The sequence below is a fragment of the Pan troglodytes genome, chromosome 5 (assembly GCF_028858775.2).
Source record: "Pan troglodytes isolate AG18354 chromosome 5, NHGRI_mPanTro3-v2.0_pri, whole genome shotgun sequence".
In the NCBI taxonomy this organism is placed as follows: Eukaryota; Metazoa; Chordata; class Mammalia; order Primates; family Hominidae; genus Pan; species Pan troglodytes.
Window position 1 is genome coordinate 120,562,820 of NC_072403.2, and position 20,498 is coordinate 120,583,317.

Consider the following 20,498-nt stretch of genomic DNA (forward strand, 5'->3'; position numbering starts at 1 on the left):
AAAGGTAGGTTTTCTTGGAGATGGGAAACCTGGGAAAAGAGAATGTGTACTTCTTTAGTGCTGGAAGAATGTCTGCTTCTTTCCTCCTGCATTTTATTGCAGATGCTAACCTTATTCAGCATGGTTTAGTTCAAAAGAGAAAATAAAGGGAGAATTCATTTATGCTTTCGAGAAAATGTGTTGAGTCTTCCACATGCCAGGCATCTCCAACATAAAAGAAAGAGATGTATCTCTTTTGCTATCTAACTCTTCCCACTTTCCTTCTTATGATCTGATGTGACTTCTCCATATCTTATGCACCTTCCCCCCAGTAAAAATTGTAATAATCATCACTAAGCGTAGTACTGCACAAAAGAGAGCTATCAGGTAAAAGGACAGAAAAACCACGGGAGTTTTAAAATGTCCAAGTAGTATTTAAATTTTAAACCTTACTTTTTTCTGTTTTTAAACCTCATATATGAATTTAGACAGACAAACTAAAACCTGTTTACTATAGTAAGAATACCTCACTGTAGCTTAAATTGGTGTTTTTAATATGATGGCTTTGGCCAAATTCTTTGGCAGCTACCCTAGACTGGAAGCATTAAAAATTGATTACTTGCAAGTTGTTGCTAATAGTTCCATATTTCTGCAGGCCTTGCCACTCAGCCCAAACTGGGGTCCCTGTATAATGTTTATTGTAGCTGGAGTGCTGTGCTGGTGTCCTGCTGCCTAAGTGGAGTGAGTTGACCCTAATTTACTCCTGGATGCCTGCATTCTTTTCCATGCATGTCCACAAATAGCATCACAGCAAATTAACAGAATTTTCTGATTGATGTAGGGAGAAACCAAAGAAGGCCTGTGTTTGGTGGCCAAAACACCACACAGTATGAGCAGAGTGGAACTACTGGTCCATTTTATAGCATTCTAATTGATAATTATCAAAGAGCACATTATTTGACCATGTGGCAACAATCCAGTATCATTTCAGAGGTACTAGACATGTAGATGCCCGTGAACACCCTAGTGAATATACCCCCTCCTTTTGCCAAAATTGAAATAGGTTATCCAAGAGGAAAGGGGAGGGAAAAGAAAATACCAATTTCCTCTTTACAAAACTATGGCAAATGAAATGTCATAAAGTTCTGTATTTCATGATAAAGCCTCCTGGCTCATCATTAATAAGCTAGAAAATTAACTCTTTTTTTGGAAACTTGGAGAGAGTCTATAAATGTCATCGTATGTGTTTGCTGTTGGTTCACAGGCAATGCCTAGTCCATTTTCCTTCACAGAGATCTAAAGCTACTAAATACTGTCAGAAGAAAGAAGAAAATTTATGTGGGAGAGCTAAGTGGAAAGAGGAGGGAATCCTAGGTATCTACATGCACGACACTTTACAACAGCAAAGTCACTGTGGCGAGGGGAGAGACCTGGAAGCACCTCTGCCAAGGTTAAATTGAGGGCAGTCCATAGACAAGTCGAAGAACTGAGGAGAAATGTTTCCTGGCCCAGGACTCCATAATGGAATCTGTCTGGACCCTGCAGAAACTCAGTACTGTTAGGACTTCCTTGAGATGAGGCAGCCCAGTTGTCAGGGAGATGGGGGTAGGAATGGACATAAGGTGTCTGTTCTTGTATTGGTGGAAGAGGAAGGTAAAAAGAAATAAACCTAAACCTGCTGCTCACTTAGCTCTATTTCCCACAAGCAAACCGCAACATTGAGTACAGCTGAAAAAAATGGTGACTAATGTAGATGAAACACTGAAAATGACTCTCTGGGGGTCTTCTCACCACTGCTCCCTTGATTAATGGTTTATTGTCGTAAAGCCTTAAGGGTCGTTGGCAGAGCCAGGTCAGAGCATTCAGAGTGCTGGAGCCATGTATGTCTGCCTCTCTTGCTTTTTGTTTCTCATCCTATTATCTTGTATTCCTTCTTATTTTACATAGGAGAAGAGAAGAAAGATGGCTAGAGATGATCATTGCCCAATTTTATCTTTCATGGTTAAGGAAATAATCAGTTCACAAGCTAAAGCAATGGACTGTCAAGAATGGCAAAGTGGCCCGGCACAGTGGCTCACACCTGTAATCCCAGCACTTTGGAAGGCTGAATTAGGAGGTTCGCTTGAGGCGTGGAGTTTGAGACCAGCCTGGACAACATAGTGAGACCCCATCTCTACAAAAAAAATAAAAAATTAGTCAAGTGTGGTGACACACACCTGTGTTTCCAGCTTCTCAGGAAGCTGAGGTAGGAGGATCACTTGAGCCCAGGAGCTCAAGGCTGCAGTGAACTGTGGTTATACCACTGCACTCCAGTGCGTTCCAGCCTGGGTAACAGAGTGGGAACCTATCTCTTAAAAAAAAAAAAAAAAAAAAAAAAAAAGACTACAAGTGTCTCAGATTTGCCCCTACCAGACGCCAAACTCTTGGGTCAGAGGCAAAGGGATCTGTTATTCTCTCATGGCACAGCAGCCAGCATGAGCAGTAGTCTATTGTGCATTGGTTCTTCCTTGCCCCCGAATCCCACAGGGGTGACATAGATAGGCCCAGGTTGATGGCTGCACATGTAGTGGGTTGTGCAGGAACCTTGAGTTTAGGGATCTTAAATCATTTGTAATAGGCAATAAGTATGTCTGCCCTTTGCTCTGGAGGGAGACACTATGACTACCTTTCAAGGCTGCTCACTGTGCAGATGAAAGATAGTCCTACCTTGAAAGATAGTCTAGAACAAAGACCTGTCAGCACTTTGCTTGACAAAGCAAAGACATTCAGTAACACAAGAAACCCCTGGCAACTTGTTCTCCAAATGTAGATTTGTTAATCTTATAAGTAGCTGATATCCCTAGTTCAGCACCACCCTCAGCTTTTTTTTTTTTTTTTTTTTTTTGAGATGGGGGTCTCACTGTGTTGCCCAAGCTGGAATGCAGTGACATGATCTTGGCTCATGGCAACCTCCACTTCCCAGGCTCAAGCCGTTTGTCTGCCTCTGCCTCCTAAAGTGCTGGGATTACAGGTGTGAGCCCTGTGCCTGGCCCCTACTTCCCTTTCTATCCACAAATTAATATCAGGACTCAGCTGTCTTTCTTCAGAAAACTCCTTAGTTTATAGCTGTTTGAAAGGATCTGATGAGCTTGTGTCTAGAGAAACAGCTAACATTCCACATAATGCCTCAGAGAGTTGTGTGTTACTTGACGTTCGTTGTGTGTTACTTTGAACCTGAAAATGGCTCAGAAACATCTGTTTCTTCATATTTGTCCTCCCTTGTCTTGATGTGAAGAGATTACTCTCAATGGCCCCCATATATTTAATGATTTGTTAATCCTTAGGGAGAGACCTAGTACCTGATCGTATTATGAGCCCACACATCGTTCCCATTAGCAAATGAAAAACCTGACTAAAGGGAAAGGGCTGGAAATTTAAGGAGGACCAAGTTAAAGAGTTCCAGAAAGTTTGGGGAGATAATCCAAGGGCTGACCCTGCCAACTCAGACTTAACCAAGGAGGTAGTTATAAGGTCAGGGGTCCTGCATCCTCAGGAATGCCCTTAGAGTCACTGACTGCTAATATGGTGGGACCAGTGAGCCCTGGAGCACAGGGACACGTGCTGGTTGAGGAGTGGGCTCACCCTCCAACTGTCCACCGTATTCTGACCCCTCCCTCTTAGAGTCTTCTGTCTCCTCCAGCCACAAGCAGGGTCTAAAAGAACTGTTTCCTACATTCTTTTAGCCCCTGAGGCACCCAGTTATAGGAATTTTCTATTTCTACTGTGTGTTCAGCTTTTATAGTCTCTTGCATGACTGTCCTTGCCAGTTAATACTATTTCTCCTGCCCTTTGGGTGATAGATATTACACTACTGATGCTTGTATTTCCAGTTTCTTAAGTGCTTTCAAGTTTACCTAGCATGTACATGAAGTAGATTAGAGCCTGGTACAATAAAATACTGCATTTCTGTTATGGCCTTTAGAAAAACTACGATTTTATCTCATGTGCATTCAATCTGCTTCATTCATCATAGTTTAGAGGTAGTGCTAATAATTAACTTACACATTTGGGAATACCCTAGATTTTAAGTTAGAATACATGGGTATCTGAGTGGCTCAGTGAATGTTTTTTCAGAAAAATGCTATCAGTGCCTAGTTCTTTAGTTACTGGAAATGTCCTTTCTTTATTTGATCTTTTTTTGTGAACTTTTGAGCTTTCTGATGCTCATCTGTGTGTGTAATTAGCACCCAGGAGTGTGGTGGAATAAATAGTTGACTTGGTCAGCATTTCATAATACCATTATATTGGTCATCAGCCGCTTTTGCATCCTGTGGTTTTGAACAAGAAAAAAAAATCTTGCAAAACCACTACGGTGAAATACTGAATATGCAGATGAGGTATAGGTTAAAGAAGGCAGTCCCTCGGGAGGCTCCTCATTAGAGCTGAATTTCAGTGAGGTGTGGAGGGGACAGAGGATACTATTAGCCCAAGTCATTTTACAGAATTGACTGCATCGTACTCTTTATTTCCATACAGAAAATATACATCAATTGTTTTGTTTGCAGTAGCCAACATGGGGTATTCTGTTGTGTAGCATTTACTTTCTCTGCTTCTTTCACGGTAACACCTTGATTTACAGTGACTATTAGGATAATTAACATTGACACTTGGAAGATAGCCTGCTTCCAAATGCATGCATACTTGTCTGTTTTATAAATGCTAACCCAAACTTTTTCCTTTCCTAGCTGAAAAATGTGTCTCCACTCCTTCCAATCTTTCCAGGGTGTGGGCCTGTGCGTAGCTGTGTGACTGTGCCCACACACTGGCATATATTTCAGAGCTACCAAAAAGAAATCAGTTGCTCTTGAAATAACAAGACAAAAAGGAACGGTTTTTCTGAGCCATAACATCTGAAGAGCTAGAAGCAGTTGTGTTTGTATGTGTGACGCTAAAGCCAGTAAATTTCATGTGAAGGAAGGGATTGTAAACTAAGAACAGAAAAGCAGTTTTCCTGGATTTCAGATGTCAAACTCTCAAGCTGTTTAACTCACCCACTCAGCACCTCCACATCCATCCCTGTAATGTGCTTGCATTGTCAGTGATTTGTTTCTGCAGGTTTTGATGCCAGAAGACAAATAATAAAATAGTAGGCATATGTAACCTTAAAGCAGTTTTCTACCAGAGTTTTTGATTGAGGTTAAACAGAAGTATCCTGATCACGTTGTCAGTTGGCAGGCAAAAGGCATCATATTTTAAGATTCACATAGTTTTAGAGCAAGCTCATCTTTTCTGGCTCAATAATAAACTAATTACATGTTTTAAATAGTATAGAGCTGAGTCCCTGTTTCAGATTAAGCCTCATAATAGCAAGGGCCAGGCACTAGCAGACATTTGCTTGATGTTTCTGGCTTGAGGATCCGTAACGTGGTGCCAGCTGTTTTAGGGCCTGAATAGGCCTGCCAGGGACAGCCAGGTGATATTGGCTTGACGTAGTCACAGGCTAATTCTCCCAGAACACAGAAGCCTCCAGACGTGCCACCAAGGAAAGCCTGGATATGTAGAAGTTCAGTTTATGGCTATAGTAATATTTGGGCGTTCCCCAAAATAGTGATCCCAGTTCAGGTTAGGACATGATAGTAGTGTCCCTTTGAGGTCTGTCTGAGAAAAGGTGTCATTTCTAAAAAATTAGTGTTAGCAGATGGGCAGATGTGGCTCCAACAAGGCTTGCTTCACAGCTTATCATTTTTCCACATTTTCCATCCCTTTCATAAACCTAGGGACCACATGCTGAACATTTAATTGAATCACACAGATTTTGTAGTCTTTAAAGCTTCTTATTCCTTGGTCACTTGTTAGTGGTGCCTCCCTCCTTGGTCAGTTTGGTGACTTCAGAAGGAAATACACAGTGCAGTGGTGAGAGCTTCACTTTTGAAGTTAGCCTCAGGCTTGATTTCTAGCACCACCACCCACTAGACAAATTGCTTAACCTTTCTGCACCTCAGTTTCCTCCTGACAGGCTTGTTGTGAAAATAAAATGAGATCAAATTTGTCAAGCACAGAGCATTGGCCCTGGTAGGCACCACATACATGAATTTCCTTCAGATTGTAGGTGAAGTAGACTTGATTTGGGATTTCTCTTGTTACCTAGGTGCTTGTGTAGAGGAGACTTTAGAACCAGAATGTGTTATTTGTGGTTTTGAGTGTGCCTGGGACTCTGAGCCAACTGAATTACCAAGTAATGGGGGCCCCATGGCATCCCATGACAGGTGGAGAGCCGGCTCTTCACCCTGGATGGACCTGAAATGCCTGCTAAGGCCTTGCTCCACCGAGTAGCACACACCCTATCAGTTTGCCCTTCTTTCCATCTCTTATTCTAGAGACCTTAAAGCCTACTTATTGGTATATATTTTCAGGTTTTTGGAAATTGGGCTGTATAATTGAAGTTAATACCAGTGATGAGACTTTTCAACCTGAGAACAACCTAGATGCTACTTCACATTTTGCAGTGGAAGCTTACTTCCATCTTCACTCATGTAGGACATTCTTTGGTTTCAATGTTTTATCACATCTCATGTTAAAGTATAATTCAGGTCTATTTTGTGGCTCCTGCCCCCTTCCCATTAATTCAATGGTTAAACAGATACAATTTTTTGACCCCCTACTATGTACCAGGCCCTCTGCCGGGTGCTAAAGCTATAGTAAAACATGGTATCTGGTTTAAAGAGCCAGACTGCACCCTGCATTTTATCTTTGCTATTAGTGTGCTGATCCAGACATTGGTACTAATGTTCTCTTTCTGGGTGGTGGGTTACACCTCAAGGCCAGGTGGTGTGAGTCTGTCTCTGCTCACTTAGGAGCTGATTGGATTCAGGTGTGGCACTGTGCCTCTTTGGTCCTCAGGGTCTGCGACTGTGAAGTTGGGGCTGCCTGTTTCATAGAAAGAGGGTTTCCTGGCCCTCTCCATGTTCCCCAGCTATTGCTATTTTTACTGAGCTTCCTGCCCTGGTTGCTTGTCATATGTCATGAAAGTGATGCTAAATTCTTGGATGTGCTCCTGAGTTCTGGATGCATGTTTCCTATGCCCTTTTATTCAATTTCCACGCACAGTAAGTTTTCAAACTGGAAAAAGGTGCAGCTTTATTTTGTTTAAGCTAAGTGAATATTAATAATAAAACTATTTCTGTTCCACTTCATGGCTTTTATAACTTCATGCCTGTTAACTCTTTGAGGCAATCATTTTGTGTGGCTAATTTGAGCATGGTCTTAAAAGAGAATTTCAGTAGCATGTGTTTGCTGAGCACCTTGTGGGAAGGGGAAACAGATTCAATAACATCACAGGACAAGCTTGGAGAAAGACAACAGGGGCATCCAAATGCTGCAGCTTTAACCTACTTTCTGGGACTGTCATCTCGCTGACTGCACGCCTTTAGGTGCTTCTTCCTCAGTCTATGGGGAGAGGGACCTGGGGCTAGAAATAGGAGAGTTTGTGGGGAGGGGCAGGATGCTGCAGGGAGTGGGTGTGGGCAGAGGTTGCAAGACTGCCAGGGTTCTCTGTGTGCCGGAAGTGCAGGTTTGGCTGTGAGGAATGGAATGTTCCCTCTTGCCCTCCAAGAGCAGAAACAGCTGTGGAAGAGCTTGAAAAGAAGATCACTAAAAGAAAAAATAATAATAATTAATATGAAAATAAAATCCACCCTAGAAAACCCAACAGAACTGTGTGTGGAGTATAGTGGTACTCATCTTTTTCATGCTATTTAAGAGAACTTTCTTCCTATCTAGGATTTCTTTTTCAGTTGAGGGCAGGATAAATTGTGTACCCAGCCCTTTCTCCCCTTGGGAAAGCCTCATATGTCTCATTTTGTTTGGATAGAAAATTGATTCATTATTCTGATCACCAGATGATGATTTTATTCTTTTTATGAGGGACCAGAACCTGTCACTTGCTTGCTGCTTGAAAACTTAAATGTTAGTTTCCAAAGGCCATCTCTGTGGGTAGAGGGTTATCGTCAGCAGTTTAACGGGAAATCTTGTTTCTAACTGGAAATTTAATTATTCAGCCAAGTTCCCAACAATGTTTACTTTAGAGCATCGCCTTTTTTTTTTTTTTAAGTCCCTTAATGGTTTAAACTTTTAAGCTTTAGGCAAGAGTAGAGTGGAGCTAGATTTACATATCAGGTTGTTTGTGCAATCTTTTACATGAAAGTTTGTTTTCTTCTCAATCTGAAAGATTTGGTTTTGGCCATTATAGCTGGTATTATATATGATGTAATAACTCTCTCTGATCTCAGATACATTTTTATGCTGTCATACTTTCTGCACCTGCTTTTGAACAACATCTTAGTCCCAAAGTAGATAAAATCTAGCAGAAGGGAGCAGGCAGCTAAAAACTAGATTCTAGCAATATCTAAGGAAATTACAAGGATCAGTTAGTGTTCCATTCCTTCCTTCTTCGGCTATATCAATTCCTAGTTTTGTGAAAGTCCACATGCCTTCTTTCTGTCCATGCCTGTGCATGCTGGGTGGAGAAACATCACAGAGCAGAATGAGGTGACTGTCCCCAAGGCAGGGTAAGGTCAGGGATCTTTCCCCTCACCTCATGATTTTCAAAAGAAAAGCAGATCTGGACCTCAGTTACCTAAAATAAAATAAAATTACCCTAGCTCTTATTCTGCACATAAAATCACAGCTTTAATCTCTCATCCCAGTTCTCACCTTTATCTTCTCAATGGTGGAAACTTGAACTTAAAGGACATTACTGTGCTATGTTACCAGATCTAAGGAGACTGGGAATCATTAGATTGGAATCAGATCCTCAGTCAATGGAAATATAAGGAGGAAAGACCATTGGTTCTTGGCCCTAATTGCACATTAGAATAATCTGGGGAGCTGTAAAAATGTACCTATATCCAGGCCTTACCCCATCTATTGAATCAAAACCTCTGAGACTGGGATGTGAGTGTTTAAAGTCTCCCCAGGTGATTCTAATAGGCGGGGTGAAGAACTACTACTGAAGGGAAATTGAGGGCCTCTTCCAGAGAATTGCCTTTGAAAGATCCTGTCATTATACACCGAAGGTGCCCACCCGGGCCTGCTCCTGAAGCTATCTGTTTGCAGTGCTCTCCTGTGGCATGCAGACCTCTGGGTCTCCCTGTGAATTGGGGTTCCATTGGGCTGTTCGAAAAACCTTTGTTAACTGTGGTTCAGCAGACGCGTATGTTAGAATTCAGGCATTTGGCAACCTCATTCTGAATTGTCAGTGCCCACAAGTCAAGCAGTGAGACCCACTTGAAATGCTGGTCCTGTACACAAAGTGGGTGAGCACTGTATTGAAAGGCAGTCCTTTCCAGTGCTTTCCCCTGAAATTCCTTGTAAGGACCAGGAGACACCTGCAGTCGGCCTGGTGGGAAGCAGTGGGCCTGGCTTTGGAGTTAACCATAACTCATTTTGCTGCTCTAGACAGTCCTCCTCCCACCCCACCCCACCCCACCTCAAAAAAAAAAAAAAAGAGAGAGGAGGGGGTTGTCTTTAAAGAAAATAAAAAGCAGGGGCTTTTAAGAGTTAAATTACACAACTCCCTTTTTATTTTTAAAGTGAGCAGATTTCTTGTTGCCGTTGCTGAGAAAGATAAATTGATACCACATGTTGCTTCCAGACAAAAACCTCTCTGTGTTCCAGGGGAAGCACATGCAGCTGGTGTCTGGGTGAGTGGACAGTCTCCACAAGGTAAACATGGTTTGGAAGGGCTGAAGCGGACGTAGAGTACAAAATTTAAGAAATTACCAGTTACTTCTGACTGGCACGGCACCTCTGAAATACTTTTTAAAAGTTTGAAATCCTTTCCTGGAAGGGGCCGCCCTGGAACCTTTTGGCTTAAAGTATATGATGCTCGGAAAACAGTAAGTTAACATTTATGATGTCACTGCTTCCGTGTGGGATCTAACAGTTGTTGGGAGCTGCTTTTGTACTTGGCACTTCACTGAGTAGTTTGCATGCAGAGCTTTATTTAATCTTCCCAAAGAGCCAAGAGATAGTCAAAGAATGTTTTTATCCTGCCTGTGGGAATTATCCCCTTTGTAAATTATTGGTGGAATACTTTTCATTTCAGGAAGCTTCTCTCTCACACCTAATCTGATCTGTTTGGGGTCCATGTGTCTTCATAACCAGTTAGCATGTATGTAGAGATCATGGATACTTTAGTATTAGCAATAATTGTATCTTGCAATAGAAAACGGTCTTCATTATAACAAGAAAAATAATTGCCAGATTCTGCTAGGTGCAGTCATCTTTATGCTGATTTATTCAAGGTGGACCAAACAAAGGAATCTCTAGGCAGCAGGACTGTGAAATGTGAATTCCATCATGCTGCCTCCTCACACACCTATTGCACCTGCCTCCTGGAAGCGTTATGCCACTGATTGCCAGTTCTGTAACTGATTAACTACACCTAACGGGTTTCTGCCCCAGTGCTGGGCTTCCTTCAGTGTAAATTGTTTTGTAGAAGAGAAGATGGACATAAAAATGAAATAAAGAGTATTCTTACCACTGCACTCTCTTTAGACACATTGTGATAGAGGTGTTTTAAGGGTTCTTTAAACCTTTAGGCCCACGTTGGGGACAAGCTGGTACATTTGTCCCTGAAGCTGAAGTTTTTTCCTAGAGATCTTTCTTTCTTGTAATTTCATCAAAATCTTGATTTCTAAGTAGTGAATTTAAATCACATGATTTTGGGTTTGGGGGTCATAGTAGCTTCTTAGCTTCTTTAATGAGTAACTGTGACAATTGCCTGAGCTCTAGCAGTAGGTGTCTTGGTTATTACATACCTTACTATCTTAGCCTTAAGGAAGGCACATCCCTAGTTCTTCAGCCAGTTACCATTGGCCTGCCTCAAAGGGTATAGCAAAATGTGTATTTAGATGTGATTAGAAAAATCATTCTCGTTCTGTCAAGCCAGTCCTTTTTTATCTTCAGCTCCCAATCCCAAAACTAATGTAAAATGTTAGAAATTTAGACTGTTTGGTAAGGTGACATACGAATTAGTGAAAAATCATAGAATATTTGTAATGATAGTTTTCCTGGGATTGAGGTGGCAGGAGGGACATTTGAAATCTTACAGAAATTGTATCACCATTAATTTTTGATATCAGGGAAGAAGTGGGGAAACATTGGAGTTCTGGTATTTTACCTGGCATCTATTTATTTACCTTTCCTGCTTTACCAACATTTAAGTAGAGAAGTTAGTACAGTTGAGCCTTGAACAATGTAGGTTTGAATTGCACAGGTCCACTTACATAGAGCTCTTTTTCAACCAAACACAGCATTCCCAGGATGTGAAACCCCCCTCTGGGCCTGGGGGAGTTGGCTCTTATATGTGAGTTTCTTCTGCGGGGCTGACTGTGGAGTGGAGTATGCACAGGTTTAGTTATATGCAGATGGTCCTGGAACCAGTCCCCTGCGTATAACAAGGATTAACTATAATCAGAATCATGACCTGTGAGGAAAACAGAATGTATTTCTGGCATCTGATTTTGAGGGGTAACTGGGCGTTTGAACTAGAAATGGACAGATGAGCCATATTTGTTGGCCTTTGTCAATGCCCTACTTTCAGATTATGGATCTTGTCAATGGAAGGCTGGCCACCCTGTATGAATAGAAGGCTGCTGAGATTGGGGACTGTGAGAATGATGGTGGCACAGTTTTTGTTTGTGTTGACTTAGTAATGTAACTGGAAAAACCTGTCTGAACTTTCTGTAGGTAATAGGCTCCAGGGAATGCATTCTGCCACTAAGAAACCTCTAAACTGAGAGTCAAGCAAAGATTGGCCATTGAAGCTAATCATCTATTTAATAAGTTGGGCTTTGTTTCAGAATCTAAGAGTAGTTAATATTGGGGGTGGGAGGGTTGTGGTTTTTTGTGTGTTTTTTTGAGACGGAATCTTGCTCTGTCATCCAGGCTGGAGTGTAGTGGAGATGGGGTTTCGCCACGTTGGCCAGCCTGGTCTCAAACTCCTGATCTCAGGTGATCTATCCCCCCTTGGCCTCCCAAAGTGCTAAGATTACAGGTGTGAGCCACCGTGCCTGGCCAACATTGGTTTGTATGGTAACCACTGTCCTCTTTAGAATGAATGCGATCATGGCCACTTTACTAAAGAAAGACAAGTAAGTCCTATAGAATAAGCTCATACTTTGAGGTTTCCTCTTCTGAAAGACTTTTTTTTGTTTGCTTTTTGGGGTTTTTGTGTTTTTTTGGGTTTTTTTTGTTTGTTTGTTTGTTTGTTTTTTCTTTGTTCAGATAGGGCCGTGCTCTGTCACCCAGGCTGGAGTGCAGTGGTGAAATCACAGCTCACTGCAGCCTCAGCCTCCCAGGCACAAGTGATCCTCACACCTCAGCCTCCCCAGTAGCTGTGACTATAGGTACATGCCACCACACCTAGCTAATTTTTGTATTTTTTGTAGAGACAGGGTTTTGCCATGTTGCCCAGGCTGATCTTGAACTCCTGAGCTCAAGTGATCCATCTGCCTCAGTGTCCCAAAGTACTGGAATTATAGGCATCAGGCACTGTGCCTGGCTCAGACTTTGTTTTTAAAAATCTTAAAAAAAAATTTTTTTTTAGGAAGGGCCCACCAAATACCCGTAACTATTTCATAAACAAATTAAAATAGTAAGATTGTGCTTTTATATTCCTATTCTTTCTTAAATGTTAAATGATTCTTTAGATAATCTGTTTAACTGTTAGCCCAAGTAGATTAAATGGTGACTTCTGCATAATTTGGTAAGAGGCCTATATGAAAGGTTGTAGAAAAAGCAGTGCATTGGAGTTTAGGAAACCCAGTGTCAGTTTTGGCTCTTGTGAACAGTAGCTGTGGGACCTTGTGTTAAGTTATTTAATATCTCTCAGCCTGAGTCTTCGTATATAAAATTAGGGCACTGACATACTAATTCTTGCAGGTTTATTATGAGGATTAGAGACGATGAATCTAAAACACTCTGGCTCAGTAACTGGCAGTGCTGTAATCTGGCAGGCACTGTCATCCTTGCAATTAGGGGACCTGGGTGGGTGGGCAGTCTCCATGGTCCTTTCCCACCCGAACACCCTGTGGTTATGGCCCTGGATGTGGGTGTTCCAGCCCCTTTTTACCACATGCCCTTATAGAAGCTTAATATCTGTGTCCAGATTTTAACCCTGTGTAGCTTTTAATTTTATAAAACTACACGCATACGTTGTTGGAGGTTAGAATTGTGATAGATGGCCATCAGAAAATTTATGTGGGGCATTTTGCAGTTCTATAAGATGTTTCACGCTTTTTCTCAGTTGGGTTGGAATTGGTGACGCTAAAGTACATTTTAAAATATTGTTCCCTAAATGCTTTTTAAGGGGGGATAGCTGAATACTTGACTGGTCATTCTAGTTAATTCTGTGTGTTGGTGTGATCTCCTTCCAGAATCTAACGCAGAGGGGGCTGGACAGAGTGGGAGTACTTAGGGTAGGTGTCCACATTTCCACATAGCCTCGGGATCTACCTGTTTTTTCACTTAGAAGCTTGAGTTTGTTTTTATTTAATATATCTAGTGACCTGAATTGTAGATCCACCTGTACTTGCCTGCTTTCTGAACCCTGCAGAGTACATGTTGAGAGCATGCTTCATACCTATTGCATAGAGAAATTGTTTTACTTTTTAAAGAAGTGTACTATCTGGACCATTAGTAGAGATGCCATTATTCTTTTTAAAAACCGTAAAAGGAATCAGGATATATAGTCTCCTGGGCAACATTTGCTTTATCAGATACTCAGCATGTTGCTTATGTTCTTCTCTCAAACGCAGTTGTAGAAATGCCAACTTATGACCCATGATTGCTAATGCTTATTGCCTATCCTGAACTACAGGCCCTTCCTACATGTGAAGCAGAGTATTTTGGATTATTTACTAATGGTAAAATCCTGCTGACATTCTGTGTTTTTAAAACATTCTGGGCTGGGCATGGTGGCTCATGCCTGTAATCCTAGCACTTGGGTGGGGAGGCCAAGGTGGGCAGATCACTTGATGTCAGGAGTTTGAGACCAGCCTGGCCAACATAGTGAAACCCTGTCTCTAGTTAAAATACAAAAATTAGGCCGGGCATGGTGGCTCATGCCTGTAATCCCAGCACTTTGGGAGGCCGAGGCGGGCGGGTCACGAGGTCAGGAGATCGAGACCATCCTGGCTAACACGATGTAGAGACAGGGTTACTACCACACTTCTCTGTCCCCTGCACTTTGCAACAAGTAGAAACCCAGTCTCTACTAAAAATACAAAAAATTAGCTGGGTGTGGTGGCGGGTGCCTGTAGTCCTAGCTACTCGGGAGGCTGAGGCAGGAGAATGGCGTGAACCTGGGAGGCAGAGCTTGCAGTGAGCTGAGATCGCGCCACTGCACTCCAACCTGGGCAACAGAGCGAGACTCTATCTCAAATAAAAAAAAGAAAATACGAAAATACAAAAATTAGCCAGGTGTGGTGGCACGCACCTGTAATCCCAGCTACTCGGGAGGCTGAGGTGGGAGAATCACTTGAACCCTGGAGGCGGAGGTTGCAGTGAGCCGAGATCAAGCCATTGCACTCCAGCTTGGGTGACAGAGTGAGACTCTGTCTCGGGCAGCGGGGGGAACATTCTGGTAGAAGCATGTGTTTGTATCTTCTACATGAATACAGTTGGTGATTGCCAATTTAAACAAATATATATATATGTATATATAACTTTTAGGATTGTCCATATTTAATATATGGACAGTAGCATCAGGCAGTATCTTTTGTCTTTAACTTGCAAATAAAAACTCATCTGGCCTGCAGGTACTGTTCCGGATGTGGAGCATACAGATTCATCAGCTCCTCCCTTTTACTGCAGGAGGCATTTTACAGATTAGAATGAGCCTGCTGCAGGCCATGAACTCTCTCCACCATGGACTCTGTGTTTTATAATAGCAATAAGAACACCCTGACTTCATAGCATGACTGGCTTCTGAAATATATTATGTGTCACCCTTACATCATCCGTGTACAGAGATGGTTTGGATATGATTATAGCCATAATGAAGGTGGGGAACTGCAGTTGTTGCAGACAAATTAGATTTGTTCAGGGTCACATGGTTGGTCAGTGGCAGAGATAGGACTGAATCTGGGTCATCACTGTCAACTGGGTGTATTTGCCAAGCCAGGAGGAGAATTCTTGCAAGATGGAGTTTTGAGGGTATTTTGCCCTACTTTTTAAGTAAATATTTTATTTTAGGATACTTTTAAATTTACAGAAAAGTTGCAGAGATAGTAGAGAGTTCCCATACACCCAATATCAAGTTTTCCCTGTGGTTAACATCTTACAGTATGTGACATTTGTCACAACTGATGAATCAATATGGATATATTATTATTAACTTAAGTTTGTACTTTCTTCAGATTTCTTTCATTTTTACTTAATGTTTTTTTTGTTGTTGTTGTTCCAGGATTCCATCCAGCATACCATATTACCTTTAGCCATCATATCTCCTTAGGCTCTTCTAGGCTGTGACTATTTTGAGAAGTACTGACTAGGCATTTTGTAAATGTCCCTTAATTGAAATGTGTCTGATGTCTTTCTCATGCTTAGACTGAGGTTATGGGCTTTGGAAGGCAGACCACAGAAGGTGCCATTCTCATCATGTCATATCAAGGGTACATATTATCAGCTCATCTTATCCTTGTAGATATTGACCCCGATCACCTACTGAAATAGTGTTTGTCAGTTTCTCCACTCTAAAGTTGCTCTTTTCCCTCCTTTTCATACTGTACTCCTTCTAAGGAAGTTACTATGCTCAGCCCACACTAACTTGACAGGCAAGTGTCTATATAAATTATTTGAATTCTTATGAATGGGAGACTTGCCTACTTCTCTAATCAACCTGGCAAATCCTGCTCTACACTTCTTATGTCTGCAAGAGTTACATGGTAAGGTGTAAAATCTGGCAGGATGAGATAGAGTCATAGAAAGGTTAGGTAAAAATTCTCATCGGTTCTTCATTCACAGAAGTAGTTAAGAAAAGGTAGATGTTGTGCCTCTATACTAGTGGAGGAGGGGACCATGAGAAAATAAAATAGCCCTCCACCAGGTGATTAATTACCCTTAGAGAGCTGGGGAAGTTTGTTGCAAAGTGCAGGGGACAGAGGAGTGTGGTAGTAAATTCCAAGTGTGAACTTCAATATGGGCAATATAATTACAGAAAGGCCAGTAATTGGGGGCCTTTCAATATGGGCAATATAATTACAGAAAGGCCAGGAATTTGAGGAAAACTACTATCAGTGAGCTTATCTATTCCCAGCATCTCTTGGACATGAAATCATTTCCCTTCCCCCTAGATATGAAAACTGCCATTTAACATGTCATTTTATTCTCAAAGAGGGTCATGCATATATGTGTCTTTTTGAATTAGGATGGATTTTTTTTAACCTTTGAAATTGAGGCAGCTTTAAAAAATGAGGAGTTGGCCAGCACGGTGGCTCATGCCTATAATCCTAGCACTTTGGGAGGCCAACGTGGGAGGATCTCTTGAGTCCAGGAGTTTGAGACCAGCCTGGGTAGCGTGGAAAACCCCATCTGTACAAAAAATACAACAATTAACCGGGCTTGGTGGCATGCGCCTGTAGGCCCAGTTACAGGTGCTTCAGGATCGCTTCAGCCCAGGAGGTTGAAGCTGCACCACTGCATTCCAGCATGGGCAGCAGAGTGAGACCTTGTCTCAAAAAAATAAAATAAAAAATGAATGAGGAGTCTGATTTACTATATCATCTGGGTGCTCGGTTTTGGACCATTCTGGTTCATACTCTGTATTTTCTTTTCTCCCTGCAGAACTCCATCCGGCACAACCTGTCACTGCATAGTCGATTCATGCGGGTCCAGAATGAGGGAACTGGCAAGAGCTCTTGGTGGATCATCAACCCTGATGGGGGGAAGAGCGGAAAAGCCCCCCGGCGGCGGGCTGTCTCCATGGACAACAGCAACAAGTATACCAAGAGCCGTGGCCGCGCAGCCAAGAAGAAGGCAGCCCTGCAGACAGCCCCCGAATCAGCTGACGACAGTCCCTCCCAGCTCTCCAAGTGGCCTGGCAGCCCCACGTCACGCAGCAGTGATGAGCTGGATGCGTGGACGGACTTCCGTTCACGCACCAATTCTAACGCCAGCACAGTCAGTGGCCGCCTGTCGCCCATCATGGCAAGCACAGAGTTGGATGAAGTCCAGGACGACGATGCGCCTCTCTCGCCCATGCTCTACAGCAGCTCAGCCAGCCTGTCACCTTCAGTAAGCAAGCCGTGCACGGTGGAACTGCCACGGCTGACTGATATGGCAGGCACCATGAATCTGAATGATGGGCTGACTGAAAACCTCATGGACGACCTGCTGGATAACATCACGCTCCCGCCATCCCAGCCATCACCCACTGGGGGACTCATGCAGCGGAGCTCTAGCTTCCCGTATACCACCAAGGGCTCGGGCCTGGGCTCCCCAACCAGCTCCTTTAACAGCACGGTGTTCGGACCTTCATCTCTGAACTCCCTACGCCAGTCTCCCATGCAGACCATCCAAGAGAACAAGCCAGCTACCTTCTCTTCCATGTCACACTATGGTAACCAGACACTCCAGGACCTGCTCACTTCGGACTCACTTAGCCACAGCGATGTCATGATGACACAGTCGGACCCCTTGATGTCTCAGGCCAGCACCGCTGTGTCTGCCCAGAATTCCCGCCGGAACGTGATGCTTCGCAATGATCCGATGATGTCCTTTGCTGCCCAGCCTAACCAGGGAAGTTTGGTCAATCAGAACTTGCTCCACCACCAGCACCAAACCCAGGGCGCTCTTGGTGGCAGCCGTGCCTTGTCGAATTCTGTCAGCAACATGGGCTTGAGTGAGTCCAGCAGCCTTGGGTCAGCCAAACACCAGCAGCAGTCTCCTGTCAGCCAGTCTATGCAAACCCTCTCGGACTCTCTCTCAGGCTCCTCCTTGTACTCAACTAGTGCAAACCTGCCCGTCATGGGCCATGAGAAGTTCCCCAGCGACTTGGACCTGGACATGTTCAATGGGAGCTTGGAATGTGACATGGAGTCCATTATCCGTAGTGAACTCATGGATGCTGATGGGTTGGATTTTAACTTTGATTCCCTCATCTCCACACAGAATGTTGTTGGTTTGAACGTGGGGAACTTCACTGGTGCTAAGCAGGCCTCATCTCAGAGCTGGGTGCCAGGCTGAAGGATCACTGAGGAAGGGGAAGTGGGCAAGCAGGTCAGTGCCCAATGCTATGGCATAAAAATAACAATATGGGGATGAGGGGGGATCTCTGGGGGAGCCTGTCTTCTCTACTTTGAACTTTATTCCACACTGAAAGCCATGGAGCAGTGGTGCACATAATATGGCTCCCAGCCAGTTCCATCTCAGGGTTTTACCTGCAAACCAAATAGGGCTGTCAGGTGCCCCCCTTCCCCCGCACAGTTTGCTGATAGTTCAGAAATCTACTGCTCGTGAAGAGAACACGTACACATTCAGAGATCGCATTCTTTTTTTGCATCCAGTTGTCCTCACTGGCCTGTGACGCAGGTTGCCCTACTTGATGGATGGATGAGAAGAGAAGGAGAGGGATGGGAAGCTTGGGTCGTACTTCAGGGTTAAGGACCCCAGCCAAAGGGCTTTCCTAGAAAGACTCTCTGGTCCGTCACTGCTTTTGTCAATCTTCAGTGTTACATGTTCTTCATCTTTTTTTCCTTGTAAAGTAATGATCGGCAGGTACTTCTAATTTACCTGCAGAATATGTATTCTAGACTCTTTCATATATGAATATTTCTAACAGAAGCAAAATCTGTTAATTATTCTTTATCTTAGTACTAAGCATCTTTATTAGCTAGCACTCAAGAGCTAAACCTTTAAAAAAGTAAGAGGCCAGGCACAGTGTCTCACGCCTATAATCCCACAACTATGGGAGACTGAAGCAGGAATTGCTTGAGGCTAGGAGTCAGAGACCAGCATGGGCAACATAGCAAGACTCTGTCTCTACAGAAAACTTAAAAAATTAGCTGGGTGTGGTGACACATACCTGTAGCCCCTGCTTCTCAGGAGAATCCCTTGAGCCCAGGAGTTTGAGGCTGCAGTGAGTCATGATTGTGCCACTGCACTCCATCCTGGGCGGTAGAGCAAGAACCTATCTCTTAGGAAAAAAAAAAAAAAAAAGCCAAAAAATTAATTTGAAAACACAGGTGTTTGTATGAGGGAGTACTTACTCGTGTGCTTCTGCTTGTTCCCCAAACTATAAATGATATCAGCAGTTTCCAAACATAGAGTGACACAGGTTGTGAATGGTGATGGAGATTTTTTCAATTGTGGCATTTTAATGTTCTCAGAACCACAAAGATCAGGCAGTGTGATGTGGTAAGAAAAAGCATTTGATTGAAATCAGGAATTTAGGTTCAGGCCCACTTCTACCACTTTCTTGCTACCACTATGGTTGTGTCTTAGGTCTCTGAGTCTCGACTTCCAGTTTTATAAAATGAGGATAATAGCCCCCATTACTTCACAGGGTTATTACAAGAATCAAATGCACTAAAGCATGTGAAACTGCAGTAGGCTGAAATATGTACCATGCAACTAGGTATACTGACAAATGGGCAAGCAGATAGCCCAGAGAGGTTAAGTAGTTTGCCCAAGGTTACAGAGCTAGATTGATTTCTTTTTTTTTCCTTTTTCTTTTTCTTTTTTTTTGAGATGGAGTCTTGCTCTGTCTCCCAGGCTGGAGTACAGTGGCGCGATCTCGGCTCACTGCAAGCTCCACCTTCCGGGTTCACGCCATTCTCCTGCCTCAGCCTCCTGAGTAGCTGGGACTACAGGCGCCCGCCACCACGCCCGGCTAATTTTTTTTTTTTTTTTTAATTTTTAGTAGAGATGGGGTTTCACTGTGTTCACCAGGATGGTCTCGATCTCCTGACCTTGTGATCCGCCCGCCTCAGCCTCCCAAAGTGCTGGGATTACAGGCGTGAGCCACCGCGCCCGGCCTAGATTCATTTCTTAAATGGCTTGAACCCCCATAGTAGTTCTTCCTTATTCTCTCTAGCTGGTTAGAAAAAAAGCGGGGAGGGGAGGGAAGTGCCCTGAACTGGAGTCAAAGTAGCAGATGATAGACAAGCTTTCCCTAAAAACTCTCCTCCTCAAGAAGTAAGATGAACACTGGGATCTTCTACCAACAGGTTTGCACCCCTAGCCACCCCGATGTTAACAGGTTCTGTTCCGTGCCCCAGCCCTTTTGCTTTGTTTTGTTTTAGTCTCAGCAAGCTACTTACAGGCTTCTTTAAGTGGTGTAAAAAGCAAGGGAATTCAAAGCTGTAAAAACTTGAGCCTTGTTTAACCCTCTGCCATGATGAAGGACTTAACAAGGGTCTCCTATGGTGAGCTCATTCCAGCTCACGGGTGGTTGCAGAAAGGGGAATGTTAAAGAGTGTTGTGATGCTAAAGCCTCTCAACTTTCTCAGGCGTAAGAGACCCCTAATGGAACTCAG

The 20,498-nt window shown here is 43.2% G+C and overlaps 1 protein-coding gene across 6 annotated transcripts in view; it reads left to right on the forward strand.

The window, feature by feature from the left end:
- FOXO3 (forkhead box O3) overlaps positions 1-20,498 on the forward strand; it is a 125,551-nt gene that overhangs the window by 86,586 nt on the left and 18,467 nt on the right. For 5 of the 6 annotated variants that reach the window (XM_016956082.4, XM_016956084.4, XM_054686186.2 and 2 more), the window contains one exon: positions 16,807-18,240. In XM_016956082.4, coding sequence (XP_016811571.1) covers positions 16,807-18,207 — 1,401 coding nt within the window. In that variant the 3' untranslated portion in view covers positions 18,208-18,240. Of the gene's footprint in view, positions 1-9,503; positions 9,855-16,806; positions 18,241-20,498 lie in introns of those variants that run through there. The other variant, XM_054686188.2, reaches the window with a different exon arrangement.